At 45.3% G+C, this 24,054-nt stretch overlaps 1 protein-coding gene across 8 annotated transcripts in view; it reads left to right on the top strand.

Annotated features, from left to right (window-relative positions):
• The window catches only part of NUP214 (nucleoporin 214), a 98,252-nt gene extending 75,418 nt beyond the window's left edge, over nucleotides 1–22,834 (top strand). For 6 of the 8 annotated variants that reach the window (XM_014863446.3, XM_070518507.1, XM_070518505.1 and 3 more), the window contains 6 exons: nucleotides 6,506–6,662; nucleotides 13,029–13,181; nucleotides 17,877–18,048; nucleotides 20,064–20,203; nucleotides 21,048–21,072; nucleotides 21,590–22,834. In XM_014863446.3, the coding sequence (XP_014718932.2) occupies nucleotides 6,506–6,662; nucleotides 13,029–13,181; nucleotides 17,877–18,048; nucleotides 20,064–20,203; nucleotides 21,048–21,072; nucleotides 21,590–21,623 (681 nt within the window). In that variant the 3' untranslated portion in view covers nucleotides 21,624–22,834. The remainder of the gene's footprint in view (nucleotides 1–6,505; nucleotides 6,663–13,028; nucleotides 13,182–17,876; nucleotides 18,049–20,063; nucleotides 20,204–21,047; nucleotides 21,073–21,589) is intronic. The other 2 variants (XM_070518508.1, XM_070518506.1) reach the window with 1 other exon arrangement.
• Nucleotides 22,835–24,054: the final 1,220 nt, after the last annotated feature.

The following is a 24,054-nucleotide window of genomic DNA, read 5'->3' as shown; positions in this document are numbered from 1 at the left end:
CAGAAAAAGTTATTGGCAACAATGGGGACAAGCAAAACAAGTGACCAGTAAACACATGAAAAGGTGATCAATAGCATTAAACATTAGGAAAATGAAAATCAAAACCACAGTGAGATACCACTCCACACTCGTTAGCATGGCTATAATTTTAAAAAATAAAAAATAACAAGTATTGACAAGGATTTGGAGAAATTGGAACCCTCATACATTGCTGGTTGGAATATAAAATGGTGCAGCTGCTATGGAAAACAGTTTGATGGTTCCTCAGAAAGCCAGATATGGAATTATCATCTGACCCAGCAATTCCACTTTTAGGCATATACCCAAAGGCGTTGAAACCAGAGCCTCAGACAGACACTTGTTTGCCGGTGTTCATTACAGTGTTATTCACAATGGCCAAAAGGTAGAAACAACCCAAGTGTCCATCAGTGGGTCACTGGATAAGCGAAATGGTATATGCATACAATGGAATATTATTCAGCCTTCAAAGTTCTGATTCATACTACACGTGGATGAACCTTGAATACATTATGCTAAGTAAAATAAGCCAGACAAAAAGAGACAAATATTGTATGATTCTGCTTAAATGAAATATTTAAGTAGGTAAATTCATAGAGGTGGAAAGTGGATTAGAGATTCCCAGGGGCTGGGGAGAGGAGGGAATGGAGAGTTATTGCTTAATGCTTACAGAATTTCGGTTGCAGTGATGAAAACATTTTGGAAATAGATTGTGTTGGTTGTGCAACATTGTGAATGTAATTAATACTACTGAATTATATAGTCAAAAATGGTTAAAATTGCAAGTTTATGTTATATCTATTTTACCACAATTCTTTTAAGGTTAATAATGTGATACACCAGAAACTATTGAATTTTATACTTTAAATCAGTAAGTTGTATGGTATATGAATTATATCCCAGTAAGGCTGTTTTTAAAAAAAATTGGGATCTAAAGACATGCAAGTACAACAGTAATTTGTATGGTATAAAAATCCTCCCTATCCATCCCTCTCCCACTTTTGCTGAGAGAAAGGGAATAAAGGCAGGACTGAAAAGCAGAAAGAATTTACACCGTCTTGCAATCCCCTATTCCCTGGACCTGTTGAATCCAAAGGTAATGCTGGAGCCGAGCTGCCTCCTGGCTCCAGGCTCCATCACGTATAAGACAGATCACCTAAACCCTAGCAAAGACAGTGTTGGGCTAACCAGAGGTGAGTTCATTCTTGAATCTGTGCCTCAGTTCACAGTCAACTCAACACGTCGTGAAATCCGAGTAATTAGCTCCTCACTCTGGGATACAGATGAAAGAGAGGCTCTCACCCTCTAGGAAAAATATTAGTGTTCTTCAGTCACCACACCGCTGTTCTGTATGCAAAGTCCAACATACCAAAAGAAAATTATGTAGCCCACTGAGAAGCAAAAATAAAAGGGGGACCCACAATCCTGTTTTAGAAATCAGCTAAAAACACCTTAGAGATCCACATATTAGAACTAGCAGGCAAAAACTTGAAAATAATTATTGTGCTCAAGAATTTACAGGAAAATAAAAGAATGGTTGAGTAAGGAATCTCAGCAGAGAAATGAGGATTACAAAACAAATGGAAAATCTGGATCTGTATCTGAAGTTTAAATCTAGCATCTGCAATAAAAAATGGTTAGACAGGTTTAACAGTGAACACTGCAAAAGAACGTGAACTTGAAGATAATGTCAGTAGAAGTTATCTAAGATGAAGATCAGAGAGACTGAAAAAAGATTGGACAGGACATTAGTGACCTGTGCAAGAGTATCAGACAGTCCAATGTATGTGTAATCAGAGTCCCAGAAGGAGAGGAGACAGAATGGGGTAGGAAAAAATACTTGAAGAGACAAGGGCCAAGCTTTTCCAAATTTGTTGAAAAGCAGGAATCTACAAGTCCAAGAAACTGCAAACCCCAACCAAAAAAAATCAGAAAACTACACCTAGACACATCATAGTTTAGCTTCTGAAAACCAAATAGAAAAAGAAAAAATTCAAAGCAGCTAAAGAAGAAAGACTCGTGACATACAAGGAAGCAATGTCTTGTGTGGTTGTAACGAGATATTAGATATATGACAGCCATAGCAAAAAGGCAGAAAGAATGTCTTTGCTTACTTTGGAGTAGACCAGTGGCTCTCAACTGGCATCAGGTTTGCCCCCAGGGGAGTTTCCCAATCACAATGTCTGGAGACATGTTTGGTCCTCGTAAGTAGGAGATGCTACTGGCATCTAGTGCGTAGAGGCCCGGAGATGCTGCAGAGCATCCTACAGCCCTCCAAGACAGTTACCCAGCCCAAAATGTCAATAATGCCGCTGTTAAGAAACCATTAAGTAGACGAACATTTCTTAGAACACAAAAAGCACTAACTGTAAAAGAAGAAAATTAAAAAACTAGACTTCATCACAATTGCAAACTAATACTCACCAAAAGACTTTGTTATGAAAATGAAAAAGCAGGGCATAGACTGGGAGAAAATATTTATAATACATATATCAAAGGGCTTCTGTCCAGAGTATACAAAGAAGTCCTATGAATCAAAAATAAAAAAACCCAATGTTTAAAATAGGCAAAATACTCAGACACATACTTTACAGAAGAGGAAATGCAAAGGGCCAGTGAGCACATGAAAACTTGCTGAGCATTGTTAGTCATCAGAGAAATGCAAAGTAAAACCACAATGAGATACTACTTCATACCCACCAGAATTGCTACAGTTTAAGCACTAACAAGCAATTGTGGAAAAGATTGAGAGCAGCTCGATCTCTTAACACATTGCTGGTGGGAGTGTCAAATGGTGCGGCCACTGTGGAAAACCATGTGACAATTTCTAAATAAGTTAAATATACACTAATTTTATGGTTTACAATTCTAGGTTAGGTATTTACCCAAAAGAAATGAAAATACATGTCCACAAAAAGACTTCTCTAAAAATGTTCCTAACAGCTCTGTTTATGATAGTCCAAACCTGGGAACAATACAGGTGTTCATCAACAGGAGAGTAGTAAGCCCTGGCATAGTTGTACAGTGGAAGACCACTCAGCAGTAAAAAGGGAAGAACGACTAATGTATGCAGCAGTATGGATGCATCTCAAAAGCATGTCTTGATTCTCGCCAGTTAGGCGAGAGAGTAATAAAAGGCGTCCAATTGGAACGGAAGTCAAGCTGTGTGTCTGCGGGTAATGTCACATAGATAGAAAATGGCAAGGGATCCGCTAGAACATTATTAGAAGAAATGGATTCACAAGTTTGCGGGACACAAGATCAATATTAAAGATCAATTAGATTTTTATACATTTGCAGTGAACCATCTGAAAATTAAGAAAATTCAATTTCTGGTAGCATCAAAAAGTAAAATACTTAGGAATAAATTTAACAAAAGAGGTGCAAAACATTTACTCAAAATACTGTAAAACGTTGTTTAAGGAAATTAAAGGGGATCTAAATAAATGGAAGGACATCCCATGTTCATGGACCAGAAGATTTAATGTTGTTAAAATGGCAGTGCATGGGGCCAGCCAGGTGGTGTAGTGGTTAAGTTTGGGTGCTCTGCTTTGGTGGCCTGGGGTTCGCAAGTTTGGATCCCAGGTGTGGATTTACACACTGCTCAGCAAACCGTAGTGTGTCAGCATCCCAGACACAAAATAGAGGAAGATGGGCAATGGATGTTAGCCCAGGGCCAGTCTTCATCACCAGAAAAAAAATAGGTAGTGCATAGCTAGTAAACTGTAGAACCAGGACTGTCCAAATTAATTGAATCCCTCATGCAGGAATTCAGTGATGAGTAAGACAGACAAAAGTGAGTGTGTTCACAGAGCTCACACTGCCTGGAGGGAGTCAGTCTCTATTGAAACAGTTCAGTTTCAGACAGTTTTAAGCACTGTTAAGAGAATGGAGTGAATAGTGGTCAGGGAAGATGATTTAGGTGCCTTTCTGAAGAAGTCTCGTAAGTGTCTCTTTTCTTTTTATGTTTGTTTCTCTGAATTAGAATCAGATTAGGTCCACATGTTGAGGTTGGTTGATGGGTCCCTTAAGTGTCTTTATCTGTAGGTTACCCTTCCATGTCTCTCCGTCTTTTATTTTTCCTCATAATCCTCGTAAGCTGTTGAACAAAGCAGGTCATTTGTCCTGTCGATTCCCTGGGCTCTGGCTGCTGACTGCATCCCGGTGGTGTAACTTCCACGTTAGCATGTTCCTCTGTTACTTCCTGTGAAGTAGTGCTTGGGTCTGGAGGCTTGATGAGATTCAGCTTTGATTTGTTTTTTTGGCAATATTGTATGGCTGGGTCTTGAACACTAACTCCCGCTTTAATGATATTAAGGAATCATTGTTAATTTTCTAGACATGGTGATGGTATTATGGTTTACGTTTGAGAGATTTATACTGGAAAATCAGTGGATGAAATGGTCAGACGTCTGGGATTTGCTTCATACTAGTAAAGGATGGGGGAAGTAAATAGGGGCATAGATGAAACTCAACTGGCTGTGAGTTAATCGTTGCAGCTGGGAAATGGATACGTGTGGGGGCTTCATTATGCTCTTCTATTTATTTTTTTACACTTTTGAGATTTTGCATAATGTAAAGTTTTTTAAACTATTGTTAATTATCGCAATTAAAATGAATGGGACTTTCTCTAACCATTTATGAGGAATGGTTATAAACCATTCTCAGTAACTGCCAGTTCACATTCACTGCAGTGAAGTGTTAGCCGCTTCCTTTCTACAATTTCTACAGATATCCATTATTTTTCAAATCATGTTTTTAAAATTAAGTTGAACCATCTGAACTTGCTGGGGTTTTGTCGGTAAAAATATCCATATATTGGCAATTTCCTGTGTTTCAGCCTGATGCAGGGAAGTCAGCTAAAAAATTTCGTCTTTTCTACCTGCGTGCATTACTTGTCATGTCTTCTTTCAAAGTCAAGTTTACTAGTTATCAGAACCTATGCTTTTATGCTTGGATTGGATTCCAAGTTTTAAAAAGCTGTTACTCATCATTAAATGGTTGTAGTAAACTGTTACTGTTGTTTTTAAAGAAGTTTCAGAAACAAAGAGAAAAAGTGAAAGAGATAAGCAAGTACATTAAGTCCATCCCCCTCAGGTACAAATTTGGCTTTTTGTCCCTTGTTGTATTCAAGGCGCAAAGACTGGTGTGACCGTACCCAGTGAGGGGAGAGGGATGAGCAAAGGTGCTGTCCAGAGATGGACGGGCCACGTCCTGTCAGGGCTTTTAGAATTCTTGAACAGGAGTGCAATGACCTGACTGCCCTTTCAAAGTGTTATTCTAGCTGTCGTGTGAACATAGGTTGCCGTGGACGCAGAGCATCAGCTAAGTTGTCTACAGTAAGGCAAAGAGGCAGGTTCCGTGGCTCAGGCCAGGTGGCAGCTGTGCACCTGCAGAGGAGGGACACGCTGCGGGATGTAAAGGGGGCCCACTAGAGGTTTGACTTTCGTGGGGATTAAATAATTACTTGTAAAGTGCCTAGCACATAGAAAGTGCTCAATCATTGGTCTGTTATCGTCGTTAAAATCATGAAAGCAGCCATTTTTTGAGCATGTAATTATATTTCAGGAGCTATTCTGAAGTGTGCCGTGTTTCTTAGCTCATTTAATTCACTCATCATTTTGAGGTGGGTGGTTTATTACCCCCATTTACACAAGAGGGACTCCGACACCACTCCGCCTCCCTTGGAAGGGAGCTTCTGTAAGGTTCCACTGCACAGTGGCCCATTTCTAAAAGCCCATCTTACTCTACGTTATCAGCCAAGGAGCTAACGCCCTTAACTAAAGTTAATGATCCCCCAAATGTAGCACTGGTCTTCCTGAAAGCACTAGTTTCCAAACAGAAATAAAATGTGTGGCGTCTGATGCAGCTTTGAGTCAGCATGCTCCCTAACTTAGCAGCATCCTCTGGGCGGAAGTTTGCAAAGTTGGACAGAATTCAGCTGTGGTCATCATTTCAACAATGGAGCTAATTTAAGCTTATTTCTGCAGTACTGGGAAAGTTATTATGAAATAAAAGTGCACATATTGGGAGAAAAGACAATGTAAATCACTTAGCATCAGTTGCTGCTGAGTTCAGCCACAACTAGGGGAATCAAAATAAGTGGCACTCATAATAGCCCAGAAATGTTTTTAAAGTTTTGCGTTAGGGAGAACTCTTCAGGAGGTGGTTTTCCGGTCCCTGGCATTGGGTCAAGCAGAGACTGCAGGCAGCAAGGCAGATAAACTTTTTAAAATTCCCACCTACTATAAATCATCTTTTCAGAGAACTGTGAACGTGGACAGCTTGAGAACTTCTGATTCGTAGGAAGTCCCTGTCCAGAGTCCAGCTTCTTTCGTGGTTATCAGAGCATTCGTACCAGAACTAATCAGAGTTCCCTTGGTTTTCCCATTTGTACCAGCTGTGAGTGCCTCCTTTCCGCGGATGTGGCCTGCCTTTTTCCGATGACCTCTCATCCTATCTCACTTCCTGCCCCTTTTGTTTTTAGCAGTCGTCCCCTTCCAGTGGTAGCGTGTTTGGGCCTGGAAACACTGGAAGAGGGGGAGGTTTCTTCAGTGGCCTTGGAGGGAAACCCAGCCAGGATGCGGCCAACAAAAACCCGTTCAGCTCGGCCAGCGGAGGCTTTGGACCTACAGCCACCTCAAGTAAGTTGAGAAAGAGTTTTCCCAGTCCCTCAGTCCCCTGATGCAATTGTCATCTTTTTGGTGTTATCAAAGCTTCAGTGAAAAATGAAGAAAGGAAAGAAAAGGTCTGGAAGGCCCACTTAAAACATCTTCCCCAAAGCAGTGTGATCTGTTTTGGTTTTGTTTTTTATTTTTGGGTTTTTAATGAGATGTCCTATATAATCATGAAAAGACATCAGAGCTGCAGGGAGAGAATCTGAGTATGAACTGCTCCCTTCTCTCCCAAGGCCCAAATTGCTCTGTTTCTTAGCATTGAAATGACTTGAAATGAATGCAAGCAGACAAGCAGAAATGAGAGCAGCAGAACAAGCTGGCTGTGCTTGGAGAAGGAGCATCTGGACTTTCATTTGTGTAGTACTCTCTTTGAATTTGCTTTAAAATTCAGCTGCTATAGAGAAATGTCACCCAAAAGTTGAAGCCTTCATTATTTCTCATCTTTTACATTTTTGTCTTATTTTCAAATGAAGCTGTATCTTTCTGCAGGCAGTTTCTTCTCCAGCTAATTTTTAAAATTCTTTGTGTGATCTGTTATTCGTGGTTTGAAATGAAAGAAAATTGTTTGTTTAAATCTTTTTAAAAAATATCCTGCTGCTGATGGAGGCTGAGATGGGAAGTTGGGAAGCTGTTTGTCATCTTCGTCTTAGCTTCTCATTTGATACGCTGTCCATGCAGCTTTGCCCATCCATTGTGCCTAACAAGATCTCAATGAATCAAGAGCTAACGTTCTATGGACAGGACGGATATCTCCTTAATATTAAGGCCCATGGGGTTAAAAGCAAAGCTCTCTGGGCTGAGCCTCCCTTCTGGGTTCACACAGCAGGTATTTTGATGTCACTGTCCCTCTAGTAAAATATAAGGAAAGATTATAGTCAATAGACACATACCTCTTAACTTGTGAAATTTTATAATCAGACATTTGTGTTCTTTAGCTTTCAATGTGCCAGGAGGAATTTAGGATCCTAGACTGAAAGGATCTTAGAAATCGAGTCTAGCAGTTTTCAAAAACTGTTTCTGCAGATGAACTCTCAAACAGAATCTTGATCTGTAAAACAGATAAAAATAGGTCACTTGGAAGCAAGGGTCAGGAACCAGAGTTACACCTGGGTGGTCTCCCCATCTTTCCCCAGCTCTCAACACAGAACCGCAGGGCTGCACAGCACGTACTTTGAAAACATGATCCTTGTGTAGCACTCTCCATTTTCCAGTAAGGAAACAAGCCCAAGATGGTTAGGTGATTGTTTTTTTGTTTTGTTTCATTCACAAAACCAGAGAGTGGCAGATCTAGAACTCAGCTAGATCATACATAATGTGCCAAACACAGCATCTGGCGCTTGCTAGTTAGAAATATGGGTTTATCCCATAGGTAACTTATCATCTGCAAGATTGTGTTACTAGCCTATTGTTAAAACTTAGGTGTGTACCCTTGTAAAAATTCCTTTTTTCCTGCCTAATTTCCTCTCTAGTGTCATGGCTCTCACCTGTCAAAGAATTGCCTTCTCTCAGTGGTGGGCTGGAGCTGGCTTGCACTGGCTCACAAGAGCCAGCTGTGCACATCTCTCCCCAGCTCCACGGTCAGTGACATCAGGAAGTATTGATTCACACCATGGAGATTGGACAGTGCTACAAATCAGAACCCTCCCTCCCGCCCCCCAGCCTCTTGTTCACTGGCACACTATTGTTTCTAATTCTTTACTTCTGGTTTAAAATAAACACGTGTCTATCTTGATACCAGACGCCTTCTGGTCTTCATCTCCTAAAGGCTGGCTATTGGAAACTAGCAGTTTACTTTTATGCTGAAGGGATGTTTAAGTGAATTTGAAAGGGTACAGGAAAGGCTTAACATTATTTTGTTTTTGAAAACTAAATTATGATTTGATATTGAAAGAGACAGGATTCTCTGTATCCCCAGGGATTAAGTGCCGGATAGGAGAAAGGAACAATGGAGAAGGAGCCAGAAGTCATCTGGGGAGGGCATTGTCCTTGCCACAGGACTGAGAATGCTTTCTGCAAACCACCAGGGACAGCCTCTTTCTCCGTGGGTGACTCTGCAACATTTGATACTTGCCAGCGCCACTTCTCTCCCGGATTGTGTGGGTCAGCTCTCCTGGTTCTCTTCCTGCCTCGCAAACAGTTCGTTCCTCTCTCCTTTTCTTCTCTTTTCTCTGTCACTGTGGGGTGTGTTCCCCATCGTCACCTGGGTTATCACAGTGGTCTCCAAACTCCCCTCCCTGCCTCCAGTCTCCTCTACTGTGGGCTGAAAATCCATAAAATTGAGTGTCTAAGACTCCACTTTGATTTTGCCACTGTCCCTATGCAAAACCCTTTGGCAGCTTCCTAGTAACTATACGATAAAGTCAAAACCAACTCCTTAGGCTGAAATTCAGGGCCCTCTGTGAGCTGGCCTCAGCGTCCTTTTTTGACTTTGACTCAACACCCCCAACACATTCCCTCTATTTTGGCCAGTATGTCTGCTTGCTGTCCTTCACACCAAGCACACACCTCTCACTTCTCCCTGCTTCTGTGCCAGGGTCCCACGCTCCCTCCACTCCACCCATCTGAACTGAGCCTTCCTGTAAGGGCGAACGAAGGGTCACACAGGCCCTCAGTGCTCTCTCTTCTCTGGAATCCTACAGCCCTTGTATTCCATTCCTTCACGGGACATCAGGCAGAAGCGACCTAGCCTTTATTGATCACCTCTTGTGTGCCAGGTGCCCCATGTGTGTGGTCCAATTACTTCTTACAACGGTGATTTTAGATGTGGCCGTCCCCGTTTTACCAATGAGGAAATAGGTTCAGAGAAGGGATGTGGACTTAGGGAAGTAGCAGCCGTTGACTGGCGTTGCCAGAGTTTGATCTGAGGATGTTTCCTGGGCTCTGAGCCACCGTGTTGCCTCCTGAGATCTTCTAGCCTCACGTAATGGAACTCCCAGGTGTGCCTTGTTTGACTGCCCTTGTGCTCGTTCCACACGGCATTGAACACGCTCCCTTGCAGATAGGTATCTGAGCAGATATCGAGCAACCAGCAGTTCCCTTTGTGACATTTAGGCCCCAGACTGCCTGGTCCGGAAGCTGCCCTCTTTAGCCCCGAGAAGTAGTTGGAACTGTGCAGTGACCGAGATGGACAAGCTAGGAGCACTGTTGCTTGGAGTTGGCTTGCGCTCTGTCCACAAGCTCACGCTTTGTAAAGACTTCTTCTCTCTGGCTTCCCCAGAGACTCTACCAAAGATACACTTTTAACCCCTGGGCTCATTTAAAATTCAGCACCCCTGTGACTTGTTACCTGCAAGGACCTACTGCCTCCTGAGTCTTGTTCTGAGGCCACTGGTTAGAACCATTCTCAGCACATTCTTTCTGTTCAGAGGTCTGAAAGACTTACTCGTGTGAGGATGAAAAAGCCACTTGATCAAAGGGCCTGCAACTGTTCTTTAAGAAAATGTCTTGGAAAGTGTCCTGGATGAGAGCTTCTTGAGAACCCCCTTCTCAGTGCATATTGAATTCTTGTTTAGTGACTTTAGACCTGCAGAATGACATGGGACCTGGTCTTGGTGATATTATTTATATCAAATTTATATCAAGTATAATTTAATTTAAATTGAGTCAGACCTTGATCAATACTTTCGCTAGTATTTTTGCCGAATAAAAGATCAGCGAAGATCCTTGTTGTGCCAGCAGCATGGGAGCCCCAAGCGGATGCCAGTTTCCCCTGTACTTGTCACCCCCCAAAGTGGAAGTCATCTGGTGGCTCTGCAGAGAAAAGTATTCTCACTGGTTTGTTCCCAAGTGAAAAAGAATCTTCTACAATGAAATATTCTCCAACAACCAAGATATTCTCTTATTTACCATATTTTCAAGAGCTAGAGACTTATTTTGGAACCATTAGGAGAGAACAGAGAAACACATTGTTGACCATGGAAATGGAAAGAACAGACATCATTTCATGCCACTTTGTTTCAGAGCAGCTTAAATAAATCCTAAAATATTTCAACATGCAGCCTTCCTTTTGAGACTGCAAATGACAGCTCTTACAACTTGAATGGTTTAATTCTTGTGATCTTTGCAGAGTGAAAAGGATTTCATTTCTACAGCTGACCTACTCTGTGTTTTGTTACATTGAACCTGATTGGGGTATGGCAGGAGGAAGAGTTAAAGACAGAGAGGGGCAGTTATATTTCCTGAGGGTCTGCCCTGTGCCTGACTGGGTGTTCCATATACGTTATCTCATTTGATCTTCACAGCAGCCTTACATGGTCACAACTGCTGTCCCCATTTCAGGATGAGAAAGTAGGAACATAGGAAGTTCTTGCCCAACTTGATAGTTATTAGGTATTCTAAGTCAGGTCTGACTGTAAAACTCATGCTTGTTCCACTATAATAATGCTATGAACATCTTAAAGACAGAAGATTCTTAAAGATAATGGATAAAGAAGCCCAAAGACTTCTAAATGTTCTCTGATGTCTCAGGAATTTAAGTCTCCCAATATTGTCCCAGTAGAATCATTTCCCCTCGGTACTTTGAATTTCTCCAGGAGGAGATCTGATCCCTAATCTTGTGCTTGGGTTTGAGTGCTATTTGGAATTTTGCATTGCTAGCACCAACAAAGTCCGAAAATTGCAGTCCTCTGTTCTTGAAATTCCAAGGAGCCTGTTTTTGTCTCCAGTGGCAAATGCACTGCTATTGGAGGAGCCAGATGTAACCTCCAGCTGGCTCTTGAAGGGAAAGATCAGACTGTTCAAGAGGACATTTTGTAGATTCCAGCAGGGGATAAATAATCCTATGGTACTGTCTGTGAGGATAATGGAAAGGAACTTCTAAATCGCTCCCACTGTCAGTGCCTGACACACTCATAGCCAAGCTCTCAGACTGTCAGCAGTAGTTTTCCAGAGCAGGTGACCATATGGTAGTCCGAGGCCCTGTGCCTAGACAGTCAAGGTGATTGTGCCCCTGAGATGAGGCTCCTTACTTCCTAGACTGTAGACCAAGAGCGTTCCAGTGAGAAATAGCAGCAGTTGCGTCTCACGCTGGGGTGGGATTGGTGCAGAGGGAGATGAAAGACTTTGGGATTGACAGGTTAGGGGTGGACCACCTCTTGAAACAGCTCCACTTGGAGAGAGATAGTCATCCCCTTTCCACTGCTCTCCTTTCTGTCACCTTCACACGAGCACCTGATTAGCTTGTACGGCCTTGTACCGATGTCTGTACTTCTCACTTGGTGACATAGAGTCAGCTCTCCAGTACCCACCCAGAGCATATCATTTCAGCCTCCTATTAATGCCTGTGTCTTTGGGCATCGACCCCATTTCAGGATAGCTTTTCCCTGCCTTATCGTGGGTGCAAACTCATTTTACTGAAATACCCATCCGTATGTGGTAGGGAAATGTGAGTGGTCCCCCCTCCAAAAAAATGTAAAAGAAAAATTGCTGATACATAGTATACTATCGGTGTTATCCGAGGGATTGCCTCTGTGGATGCGACTTTGGCTATTTATATATTGCCTGTCAGATTTGCATTTCTTGTAACAAACAAAAAACTTCTCACCCGTCTTGGTTTGTAGAAGTTCCCTTGTTTCCTTTAATTCCTGGAGCCGATTCAGTGCGTAGTTGAGGGAGTGACCCGTTAGATAAGTATCTAGAAGGTCAAGGGCTTAATTGCACCTCTTAGAAAGAGGAAGTAAGACTGGAAATCTTGCTGGCCTCTTTATGTTCTTGAGAACATCCCTAGCTCCCATCAGATCAGAGGTAGGAGCAGCATGGGTTTTCTCGTGTCATCTGCCATTCTCTGAGCAGACCAGGCAACAGCAAGCATGCCCACCTGGACTATAACAGCAGAATGCTGGAAGCCATTATGCTTAGTTTGGATTTACTCTAACTTTATTTTCTCTGGTTTGACAAAATTTGAAGTTGGTCTGCACCTGCATGTGAGGAGATTGATGAAAACAAGCCTTAGTCTTCAGGAGAAAATTGTCTCCTGTGAAGCTGCCGTATCAGTCCTCTGTCGGTGGATAGGTCTGCTGGGGGAGCACAGATGAGTTTCTGCAAAGGAGCCTTGTCATTGGCGCCTGTTGCTGCCTCTTGATTTTGTGCCTGTAGGATCGTCCCAGGAAATCCTGAGCCTGGGTACCAAAATGATTAAGAGCTTGTCATCAAGATGCATGCACATCAGAGAAGGTATCCATTTCTCTACAGCTCTCTTCCCTTGGATCCTAGATTTCTTTGTCACTCCCTTCTCCTGAAACAGCCAGCTGAGGTTTCATCCTTCTCTGTTCTAAGAGGTAAATAAGGACACTTTCTCCCTCTGGTCTCCCTCACACCTGTTTTTCATCTCTTCAGATACCTCTAACCTATTCGGAAACAGTGGGGCCAAGACCTTTGGTGGATTTGCCAGCTCATCATTTGGAGAGCAGAAACCTGCTGGCACTTTCAGCTCTGGAGGAGGAAGTGTGGCATCCCAAGGCTTTGGGTTTTCCACTCAGAATAAAACAGGTACCACTATCCTTACAAGCTGTGGTTCTTTTTATACGTGTATTTACATCTGCATAGATGTGAGAGGAGATCTCTCTAGGGTGGTTCCCAAGGGAGTAGGATGGCGTATGGGTGAAGTGCTTTTTCCCCCAATTTATTTGTATATTCACTGAGCATCTGCTGTGTTCCTAACACTGTTCTAGATCTCCTGAGACGTGTTGGAAAGCACAGAATGCATGCAGTGCAGCCTTTAAGAGAACTTAGAGTCTTCCTAGAGAAGAAAACATTGTAAATATTTATCAGTTGCAGAACAACCAAAGTAAGGGAATACAAAAGAAAGTGATAACTGAAATGTAAACAAGAAAGCATCCTGAGTCACAGACTTGCTTGGGTACCCATTACTGTCATAGGCAGACAGATTATCTGTTTAATTTTTTATGTCTATATCATTTTGCCCTTTTTCACAAATCACATTTTGAGTATAGCATACATAAATATATTACATGTACATATGCAGTATCCACATATCATAAGTATACTGCTCAGTTAATTTTCACAGTTGGAATATACCCATATAATCAAGAATAAAGAGCTTACCAGCACTATTTTTTATCCCAGCATTACTTTTAAAGTATACATCTATAAGCTGTGTGACTTTTTTTTTCTTTTTAAAGATTGGCACCTGAGCCATCAACTGTTGCCAATCTTCTTTTTTTTTTTTAATTGCCTTCTCTCCCCAAATTCCCCCAAGTACATAGTTGTATATTTTTTTAGTTGTGGGTCCTTCTAGTTGTGATATGTGGGACACTGCCTCAGCACGCCTTGGTGAGCAGTGCCATGTCCCCGCCCAGGATCCAAACCAGTGAAACCCTGGGCCTCCAAAGCGGAACGCACAAACTTAACCACTCGGCCATGGGGCTGGCCCCTGTGTGACTTTTTATAATTGTCTATTACATTTATAATTAAAAATTTTAAAGAACAATATATGCTTAGGTAGAAAAACATACTTCATTTCTGTCAACTGCCTCTCTGTCCTATTTCTGTCTCTGAGATGTGCGGAGAGTCTGCACTGCTACCCCTGTTGTGTGGAAAATTGTGTGAAAAGTTTTTTTTTAAGCCAGGGGGCAGGGAGGAGGGTGTTTGCTGAGCAAGCAGATTTTTGAAGCAAAGTCCCACGAGTAAGCAGGCAGGATGCTTCTCCCTGCTGTGGAGTCAGGGCAGACTTGGCAGTTAGGCAGCTTCCAGCGGAAGGAGCCCACCTGAGGACCAGATCAGGCATGGCTCTGATTTAGGACCGCCCCATGTTAGTACCTAGAATTCTGCCTTTTGGAGCCTAAATTGCAGTGGTTTCCAAAAGCACTGCGCACCTTCCCTCAGACCTGTGACTTGGCTGGGTTAGTCTTTGGATAGTTCTGGATACTCTTTTCCTGGAAGTTAAAATGGACTAGAAATGAGCGTTGCAGCTTTATTTTGGCCCCACCCTTCCTTGCAGTGACTGATTTAAAAAGGAAAAGGCTACAGGGTTCTTGATCCTGGTTAAATCTTACTAAGAAATTTTAGTTCATTAATCATCAAGACTATTTATTTTTTTTTTGAGGAAGATTAGCCCTGAGCCTAACTACTGCCAATCCTCCTCTTTTTGCTAAGGAAGACTGGCCCTGAGCTAACATCCGTGCCCATCTTCCTCTTTTATACGTGGGACGCCTACCACAGCATGGCTTTTTGCCAAGTGGTGCCATGTCCGCACCCGGGATCCGAACTGGTGAACCCTGGGCCGCCGAGAAGCGGAACGTGTGAACTTAACCACTGCGCCACTGGGCTGGTCCCAAGACAATATATTTTTTAAGGAACCTGATGATGTCTTCTTTGACTCGTGTGTTTTCTTATGTGTTATTCCTTCTCCTGGGATCAGCCTCCAGTTGATGTGAGAATCCAACGCTCTCATTTTTGTCTTAGAGAAAATATATCCTCCCGCCTTTCAGAATATCTTTCCTATTTGCCTGTTGGCCCCATGAAGCCACCTAGACTGAGGACTCTAACAGAGAAAGCTGCCTGTCAAATACGTGAGATGGATGAACTAGTAACCAGAAAGGGGAAAGTGAGGGTGCAGGAAAGACTGCTCTCCCCGTGCTCTCCTCTGCTGCGGCGCTTGTGTCCGCTCTCGAAGAGCTCCTTCCGCAGAAGGAGGAGCCCCGAGTGCGGAGCGCAAGGCAAAGCTGCTTTACACAGAGAGCTTCCTTCCTGCCGAGGCAGTGCAAGTGCCTGAGGCGTCAGGAGTAGCACTGTTTGCTGTAAGAGGGATGGATTTTAGATTGATGGTGTGAATGAGTGTGAAAAACTTCAAGTGTCCATCCTCCCTTCAATACAGTTGGGTTAGAAAATAATACTGCTGCAGATGATTTGGGGTGGGACAGACTAAAAATGACCCTGCTGCTGTCCCCAGTCCATTGTGTTCACCCCGCTGCCCTGTTGGTGGAATTGCTGGACTTAGTGGCAGTGGAGGGAGGCAGCATGACACAAGATGGTTGGGTGACAGGTGCTCTTTTGAGTCGCTCAGACCTTGTTCCAGGCCCAGCTCAACCACTTACCAGCTGGCTAAACTCAGACAAGTAATGGATCCGCCAAGCCTCAGTTTCCTCACCTGTGAAGTGGGGTCCCAGGTTTATTGGGGGATTCAAGCAAACTGCTCTGCGGCACCTGGCACCACACCTGGCATGTAGAGGGCCCTCAGTAAATGAGATATTTTATTATCATTCATTATTAGTAAGTTTCTGTTTCTTCTGGAGAAGAAAATCATGAGAAGATGGCATCTGATAAAGTCGAACCCCTCCTAGCATCAGGAGTAAGTTGCCTATCTCCAAAAATAAGACCAGAGTGACCATTCTCTTCCAATTTCATTTAGCTGTGACCCAGGTGTATTGTTTGTGGCATTGTGTGTGTGTAAGTGTCTGTGTGCGTGTTTAATCTGCTCCCCTCCTCTGTCCAGTTTACCTTCTGTATCGTTGTGACTTCTCATTTTTCACTCACCTTCCACCAAGAAGTCTGAATAATATTGAGTGCTAGATAAAGCCCCGTGTATCTAGGAAGAAAGTGTAACTAGATCTGTGAGCAGTCTTGAATAATTCAGCTGCAAGGGTTTTTTAGCACTTTTTTTTTTCCAGTCTGTTATATTTGTAACCAGTCTCCGTTATCATGGCTTGGAATTTCACTCAAGGTTTTAAAATACAGAATGTTAACCCAAACATGAGCCTTAGCAAAAACTATCTTCTCACTTGTGCAACCACTACTAAGGGTAAACAAGCAAATAATTGAATCACAAAATAACAGTTAACTAACGAGTTTAGCTGACAGCTTTTCATACCCAGTATTTGATCTTTCCTGATTCAGGTGGCAGAAGCTTATGGTGGGCTTATGCCTGTAATAAGGAGGCCTGATTGATCCTGCTACAGCGGGACTCACTTTCTCAAAGGGGCGAGAATAACATCCCTGTCTCCTTAGGCTGATTGCCTCCTTGCTTGCCCCTAGGCCACCATCATTCCCTTTAGCATGTAGCTCGGAGGCCAATACTCATTTTAACAAATACTCCCCTTTAGAGCACATTTCTTGTACCATTTTATTCCCTTCCATTCAACAGACACTCCCTGAGGGTCTCTGCTGATGGCCTAGATGATTTAAGGAGTATCTTGGGGGCTGGGAACCCTCCTCAGGAGCAGAAGGGATAGTCAGGGAAGGATGGTCCCTTTTTCTGCCTGAGGGGCATCTCCAATCCGAGGAGGCTGCCCCGGCACATGTAACCCTTTTCCGTGCAGCCCCCACACGCGTGCAGCCCCGCCAGCCCGTGTGCCTGAGCAGCCGTGCTGGGGCCTGCAGAGGGCTCCTAGACTCCGCTGGCTCTCCTCACAGCTGAGTGGGTGCTTTATCACACTTACACAGCAGCCTTCCTCCAGAGAAGACATTCAGCCTGCTTCTTTATTGAGGAGTAATTCCTGACTGCGCAGAGAAAGCGTTTTTTTAAAAAATTTCTGTACAAAGAGAGAGAGACCAGTGAGAGATGTGAGAGCCATTAGGCTTTAAATAAATAAAAAGGCCCTGGCTGAGTGCCAGTGCCAGGCGTCTCTCTGTGCCTCCTGTCGCCCAGGTCACAGGTTCTCCCCGAGAGGGACTTTGGGCCTCTAATTTGATCATGTGGGTTTCCATGAAGCTGGATGCCTTGCCTGGTGGTGATGAGTAATCAGATCTGTCATCTGGGCAGCTGAGTAGGGATCGGAGTTTTTGGGAACCATTTTTCAATGAGGAGTCTCACAGCTGCCAGAGGGGCTAGGAAGGGACCTGAAACGACCACGTTGCTTCTTGGTGGCCGTCTCATTTCACGAGATTGAGAGCTGATGAGTTCCGCGTGCCTCTGGGAGGCACTGGGCATCTCGCAGACAAACATGGGGGCTGCTGGGTTCTTCAAATTCCAAGGAGCTCTCCCGAGTGGAGCCCGGACTCCTCTACTGGAAACAGATGGAGGGGGGCGACTTGGTCTTTGGTTTTAATAATTATTGTGCTGATGGAAGGGTTGTTGCCCTTTGTTATAGTTCTTTGTATTTGAATTTCTAACATATTTTTCTTTTTTCCTTCCTCTTTTGATTTGGTTTCTCACTGCTCATTGTCTTCTCTTCCTGTCTCCTTTCTTTCTCCCTATTTCTGTTTGTTTGCCTCTGTTTTGCTCAGGTGGCTTCGGTGCTGCTCCAGTGTTTGGCAGCCCTCCTACTTTTGGGGGATCCCCTGGGTTTGGAGGGGTGCCAGCATTCGGTTCAGCCCCAGCCTTTACAAGCCCTCTGGGCTCGACGGGAGGCAAAGTGTTCGGAGAGGGCACTGCGGCTGCCAGCGCAGGAGGATTCGGGTAAGCTCCCCGGGGAGGGACCTCAGGAACCCCACAAGCTCACACCAGCCACAGGTGCTGAGGCCTGCTACTCTTGTTGTGAAGGGAAAGTTCCCTGCTCTTGACTCACCTGAAGGCCCCTCCCTCGAGATCAGCAAACAGGTCACTCCAGGTTCCTGTTCTCTCTAGGGGAGGGCCCATTTCTTCCAAGCCAGACTCCTTGGAGTGCATGAAGAGACGTGGGCTGTGTTGCTGTGCCCTGATATATAGAGTACTGATTGGCAGCCCCCGTTCTCCTGATGGAGCTGAGCGATTGGTTAAAGGAAGGAAAAGAGTCCTGCCATGGCTACTTTACAGCCAAGCTTGTCCCTTGTGTGGTAACATCTGTTAGGAAGTTCTGAATGGACAGTTTTCACCAGGTTCTTTCCTCTTGGGATTGTTGTGCACTAGACCCATTGTCCTTGAGTGACAACTCCTTGTGTCCCCTGCTCCACTCCAGACCCCCAGAGTGGGTATTCAGTCCGCTTTGTTCAGCTTCTGTCCTAGGCACTAACCACCTCCTGCACTTACAAGAGTCTCCATTACTGCTCGGCTTTCACAGCTGCTCTGAGTGCCTTGTGCACATCGTCACTTGATATTGCCCTGTTAGGGATTTGCTTTTAATGGCCCCGGAAATTGAGTCTGGTTGCCAGAAAAACTCCAAGGAGAAAATAACCTTCACCACACCACAAAGTGGCGGTAAAATAATGTGGTGATGAGCACAGAGTGTCTGGACAAAGGCAGTGTTGGTGTCTGAAATTATCGTCTGGTAGACCCCTGGCACTCGGCACTGGCTCGGGAGGCAGAAAGCTAAAGATTGGGGAAGGCAGGCTTTGTTTTTGGGAATTGTCAAGGTAGCTGGGATGAGTCTTGGTGAAGTGATACCATCTTGCTCTTGAAAATAAACTTAAGTAGCTTCTTATTCATACCCTTTCCCCTCCATGAAAGGAGCTCGTGCAGAAATAGTAGCAAATTTCAAAGAAAGTGAGCAAGTTGATGTATTGCTTCTTAGATTTCATGTAGAGACTAATGGCTCTTTTAAGTTTCCCCCAGGAAACCCCAAGAATTAAACTTAAGGAAAGCTTTTAAAGGAGAATTGGGACTGACTTGAACCGGTATTCTTGGCTGGTTTTGGTGGATGCTGTTCTCTCCAGTGACCACCTGGCCCAAAACACTACAGAGTTGGTAGAAGGGTTTTGGTTGACTGGGAATCTTGAGGTTTTATTTATTTATTTGAAACCAGCTATTTTCTTTGCTGGTAGAAGAGTATCATATTCTGCCTTGGAGGGGCTCCCCCACATAAATCCTGGCTGGCTGGGTAGTTCCATTTTGTTGAACAGGGTAATGAGTACCAGCTCTCATATGAAATCTCCAGAAGAGCCCCTCACCTTTTTTCAAGTCCCTGGTCTCTGACCCCACAGACATCTGAGGAGTTCCCACTGCAGTTTGTGAGAGGCCTGAGGCAGGAGTAGGAAGAGATCAGGACTCTGGGGGCAGAGTACAGTGAAAGCAGGCCCCTGGCTGGCTGTGCATGCAGAGCAAACCTTACTTCATCTTGACGGGTAGGTAGAACCAAGATCCAGAGAGGACCTGAAGATTAAAAAATGGGGGAGGGAGGATTGTCGACAAATAAGAAATGCTGAAATGATGGACGAGAATTGAAGAACTATTGGAGGCAGAAAAGGCAAAAAACGTAGTGCTGCTTAATTTCCAAGTGACCTGGAATTTCCAGGCAGTGGTTGAAAACTAAAACACTGGACAAGTTGGCTTTCATATTGTATTCCTGTTATTTTTCTTCCCAAAGCTGAGATGAAGGTTTGCTCTGGGCTCTGGCCTGTGCTTTCTGAGCGGCTGCTATTTTAAACCGATAAAGCAGGCACGTCACCTCAATTCATGGATGTCGAGCATCCCCAGATTGATGAGGGTGGACTGAGGCTTTCGGCAGCAGCATGGCGGCACAGCCGCGCTAACCGGTCTCGTTTCTCCCTGGAACCCAGGTTTGGGAGCAGCAGCAACACCACCTCGTTTGGCACCCTTGCAAGTCAAAACGCTCCAACTTTTGGATCACTGTCCCAGCAGACTTCTGGGTTTGGAACCCCGAGCGGGGGATTCTCGGGCTTCGGATCAGGCGGAGGAGGTAGGCAGCCAGCCAGTCTCCCCTCTCAGTTCTCTCCTGCCTTGTCCTCAGTAAATGCCCCTCACACCCATGCCAAAGAAAGGAGGGCTTTTCACCTGGTTATTCAGTTTAAGTATTTTAAAAGCTGAAAGTGGTTGAAAGACAAAATGTTCTTTTTAGATTTTAATTAGACTTGTAACATTGTGCCGTTTCTTACCAAATAAAGAAATGACTGACTTGATTTTCTCTCACGATTTGAGAACTCAAAATAATAAGCATCTTACTAGACCTTGGTTTAAAAATCCAAACCAGCAGGCTCAACAAAACAAGATGTGAAGACTTCACAAAATGTTCATTTGTTAACACTCTGCCTCTTCAGACAGTGGAATATATATATGTTCTGTTTTCATCCTTGCAACACACTTATGAGGCACAGAAGTTAGGCAAGTTATTATATTACAAATAAAGACACAGAAACACAAAGGGGCCAATTTGCCCAAAGGGCCAGACGGTGAGTAGCAGAGCCTGGCCTAGAACGCACGTATCTTGCTTCTGTGGCCTCAAGAAGTAGAAGCAACTGGATGGAAAAAGTAGAAAAAGCACGTTTTCCTAATGAAATGGATCTGTGTGGCAGGGTACAGCTCCGTGAGAGGGGCTGTGCCGGAGACCCTCTGCCTGCGCCCAGCGCGGTGCGGAGGGAAGAATCCCAGAGTACTGAGAAGCCGGCCCACCTCCCTACCTGGCTGCAGGCGGGGCTGGAGAGCTTTCCGCAGGCAGGCAAAGGAGGGAAAGAGCTTGGCCTGGACTCCACCCTCGGCTTCCCACTGTCTGTGTGTTATAACTGGACCCTTTTCATCTCTTTCAGGATTCTCCTTTGGACCATCTAACTCGTAAGTATCTGTCTTCAATTTTGAGTCATCAAATACAGATGGGAGAGTGTATGATATGTGAAAATATGGACTACAATTTTTCCTGTCTTTGTACATTTTGTATCCATTTTTCCTGTTTCGAAAGCTTGTCCTGGGAGCATGGGGGTGCCCTGGCAGGTTTGGGTTTTGTGACTTGCTGGTCTCAGCAGGAATATGGCAGGGGGTGGCAGGCCTAGCCCTCTGAGGGCCGTGGTAAGAGAGAATAATGTGCCATCCGACGGGCAAAGGCTGGAGGACAGGACTCAAGAGGCGCTGCTCCTCATTGCCCTGTTGGTGTCCCAGAAGGTTCCTGCTCGCCACTGGGCTCCAGGCCCGTCTCCAGTCTGATGTTTTCATCCTCAGTCTAGTTTCTGCCTAGAATTGCATGACGTTAAGAATTCAGTCCTGGACTTAGAACCCAGGCAGCTGCATGAGCCCCGAAGCCCTTCCTCGGTCGGAGCAGGAGCTGACCCGCCTCTCTCCCGGCGCTTCCTTCCAGGTCTGTCCAGGGCTTTGGTGGCTGGAGAAGCTGAGTGAGTGTCCGTGTGTCTCTCGGTTCCCCTGACCAACTGCACTCTCAGCTCCTCTTCGCTGAGAGTCACTGGAGCAGCCCTTTAAAGTGGATGTTCTCGTTGAAACACACCAGAAAGAAACAGCAGAAACCAAAACTCTGGAGATGCTTGCTTGCTTGTTTTGTTTTGTATTTCGTGTTGGTTGTTTTTTTCCACCCCCTGCTATTAAACTGTTTGATCTGTTTCCATACAGAACGTATGTAGGTTTTTTCAGGTCACAGCCAAGGAGAGAAGTTTCCTCATTTCTGTGGCTTTGAGAAACCTGCACTGCCTTCCATCAGCCAGCAGTGTATGTCTTCAAGGATGGCAGCAAAAGTAACCTGCATAGGAGATCAGGGGATAAAGGGAGTAGGCAGCAGCTTCTCCCGACGGTCCCCTGGTCTCCTGGACCCAGGGCCCTCCACCCAGAGAAGAGGTGGGATGCTGGCGGCCACCTTCTGGAGGCCATAGTGTGTTCTCTCCCCTTCGTGTCTTTTTTCTGTTGGGTATCAGGAGCCTTGGGGTGCCAACTTCATGGCTGGGTGGAGGGAAGGAAACTCACTCATGCAGGCCTCGCTGAGTTCAGAAAAGACGCAGCATTTCAAGTGTAGGCACCTGTGAGGCGAGCATGGCGCAGACCAGTGAGTGCCCCGACGCCTCTGCTGCCCTCGGGACATCCTTGTCAGTGCATCTTCTCGTTTTGGCTCTCCGATGCTGGTGTCCCCAGCTAATTTCTTCTGTTCTGGAGAGGAAGTAGACAGTTGATTGAGAAGACAGCCTTGGTCTCCAGTAGGTGACAGTGACATTGGTAACCAAGCCTGGCCACTGTCTGTTAACCACAGTGCAGATAACCCTTGGGTGGACCCAGACTACTGCCCAGTACCACCATAGAGCATTTGCTGGGATGGCCTAGAGATCATAAGTTCAGTCTCACTAACGTGCGTGTAACGCAGTGTCTTTCAGGGCTGGGCCTATTTTATTTCTCAGGCCTGTGACATCCTAGACAGTTGCTGACAAACGAGGACCGCTCGCATCGAAGCAGGTGTAAGAGTTGCTTCTGTTTCAGGTCCGGAGTAGGATAGGGCTTGCGCCTGGGCAGCAGCAGGGAGGGGTGGAAAGGGACGGTTGTTCAGAGTTGGGCGTAGTGGAAAGTTGTATTTTGAAATATTTAAATAAGAGTTTTCCGTGTGATTTAACTTGTCGTCTTATAGCCAGGGTGTGGCTTTGCTGGTTCTGTTAACTTGTTGGGGAGGATGGACCTCAGTTAGGTACCCCTGTGCCACACACTGCTCTGCTGGTCCCCACTCTGCCAGCACCTCAGCCTCACCTGGGAGTCCTGTGTGGAGTACAGACTCACCCGGTCCCCCAGATTCTGATTCTGCGGCACTGAAATTGGGCCTGGACGCCCGAGGGCGTGGAGTTCAGTGGTTTCTTGCGCTCATCAGCAGAGGAGCCGCGTAGAGCAGCACTGGCGGGTTTCAGGGCCCGCAGACCAGAATCAGGTCCGCGGCGTCCCTGTGTGACTCACTCTGCTCTCTGTGCAGTTTATGAGAGAAGAGTGAGGGTCTGTTCGTCCTTCTCATTCATTATGGCGTCTGCCTCTTTCAAAGAGCTTGGACTTCAGTCATTTAGTGTGTACCCTTTTTGGTCCTTGTGGAATTGAAGAGCTTGTCTCCACCTGTTCCCACATGTGGCCCCCTGGAGCCTTGGAGCCAAGGATAGTCCTCAAGACATGCACACAGGCAGGCTCGTTCCTCCCACACGTGCTCTCCTTTCTTCATACTCAGGGGTCGTCTTGATACAAAGGACCTCGCACTTTGATGGGAAAGCTCACAGCAGAGGGCCTCCTTTACAGGGAGCATTGTGACGAGGGACAAGAGCAACTTCTGCCTTGACGTGCCATCCTGCCAACCGGCACCCAGACCACGCCAGGCTCCTGTTCTTCTCTCTTCCCTGGAGACTCTTTTTTATAAATAGAAGCTGGTTCAGCCTAAACCCTTGACCCCAAATTCTCTGCATTAATCCTCTGTTGAGGTGACATGTGACATCTCTCCATAAGGCCCTATCAGCTGTGCTTGGCCAGATAACGCCCCCCCGACTTGCTGCCGGGGGAATGCACTGCTGGCGCCTGAGCCCCTCTGAGTTCCTTTTTTGGGGTCGATTTCACTGGTAGGTGGCAGGGGTCATCTCAGAGCACAGCCAGCGAGCATCCCCTGAAACCCAAGCTCCCAGGATGTGGTGCTGGGAATGCGCAGTGGCTCCAGCCTGCCCAGCAAGAAGACGCGGGGAATAAGCTTTTCCCAAATAGGGGCCGGCAGAGAGCTGGGGTAAGGGTGTGGAGCCTGTGCCAGTGAGAAGGGACCATGACTGCTGAACAGGCCCAGGGGATGCCACACCCAGTGCCTATGGCACC

The sequence above is a fragment of the Equus asinus genome, chromosome 10 (assembly GCF_041296235.1).
Source record: "Equus asinus isolate D_3611 breed Donkey chromosome 10, EquAss-T2T_v2, whole genome shotgun sequence".
Taxonomy (NCBI): domain Eukaryota; kingdom Metazoa; phylum Chordata; class Mammalia; order Perissodactyla; family Equidae; genus Equus; species Equus asinus.
This window is presented reverse-complemented; position numbering and strand designations above follow the sequence as displayed.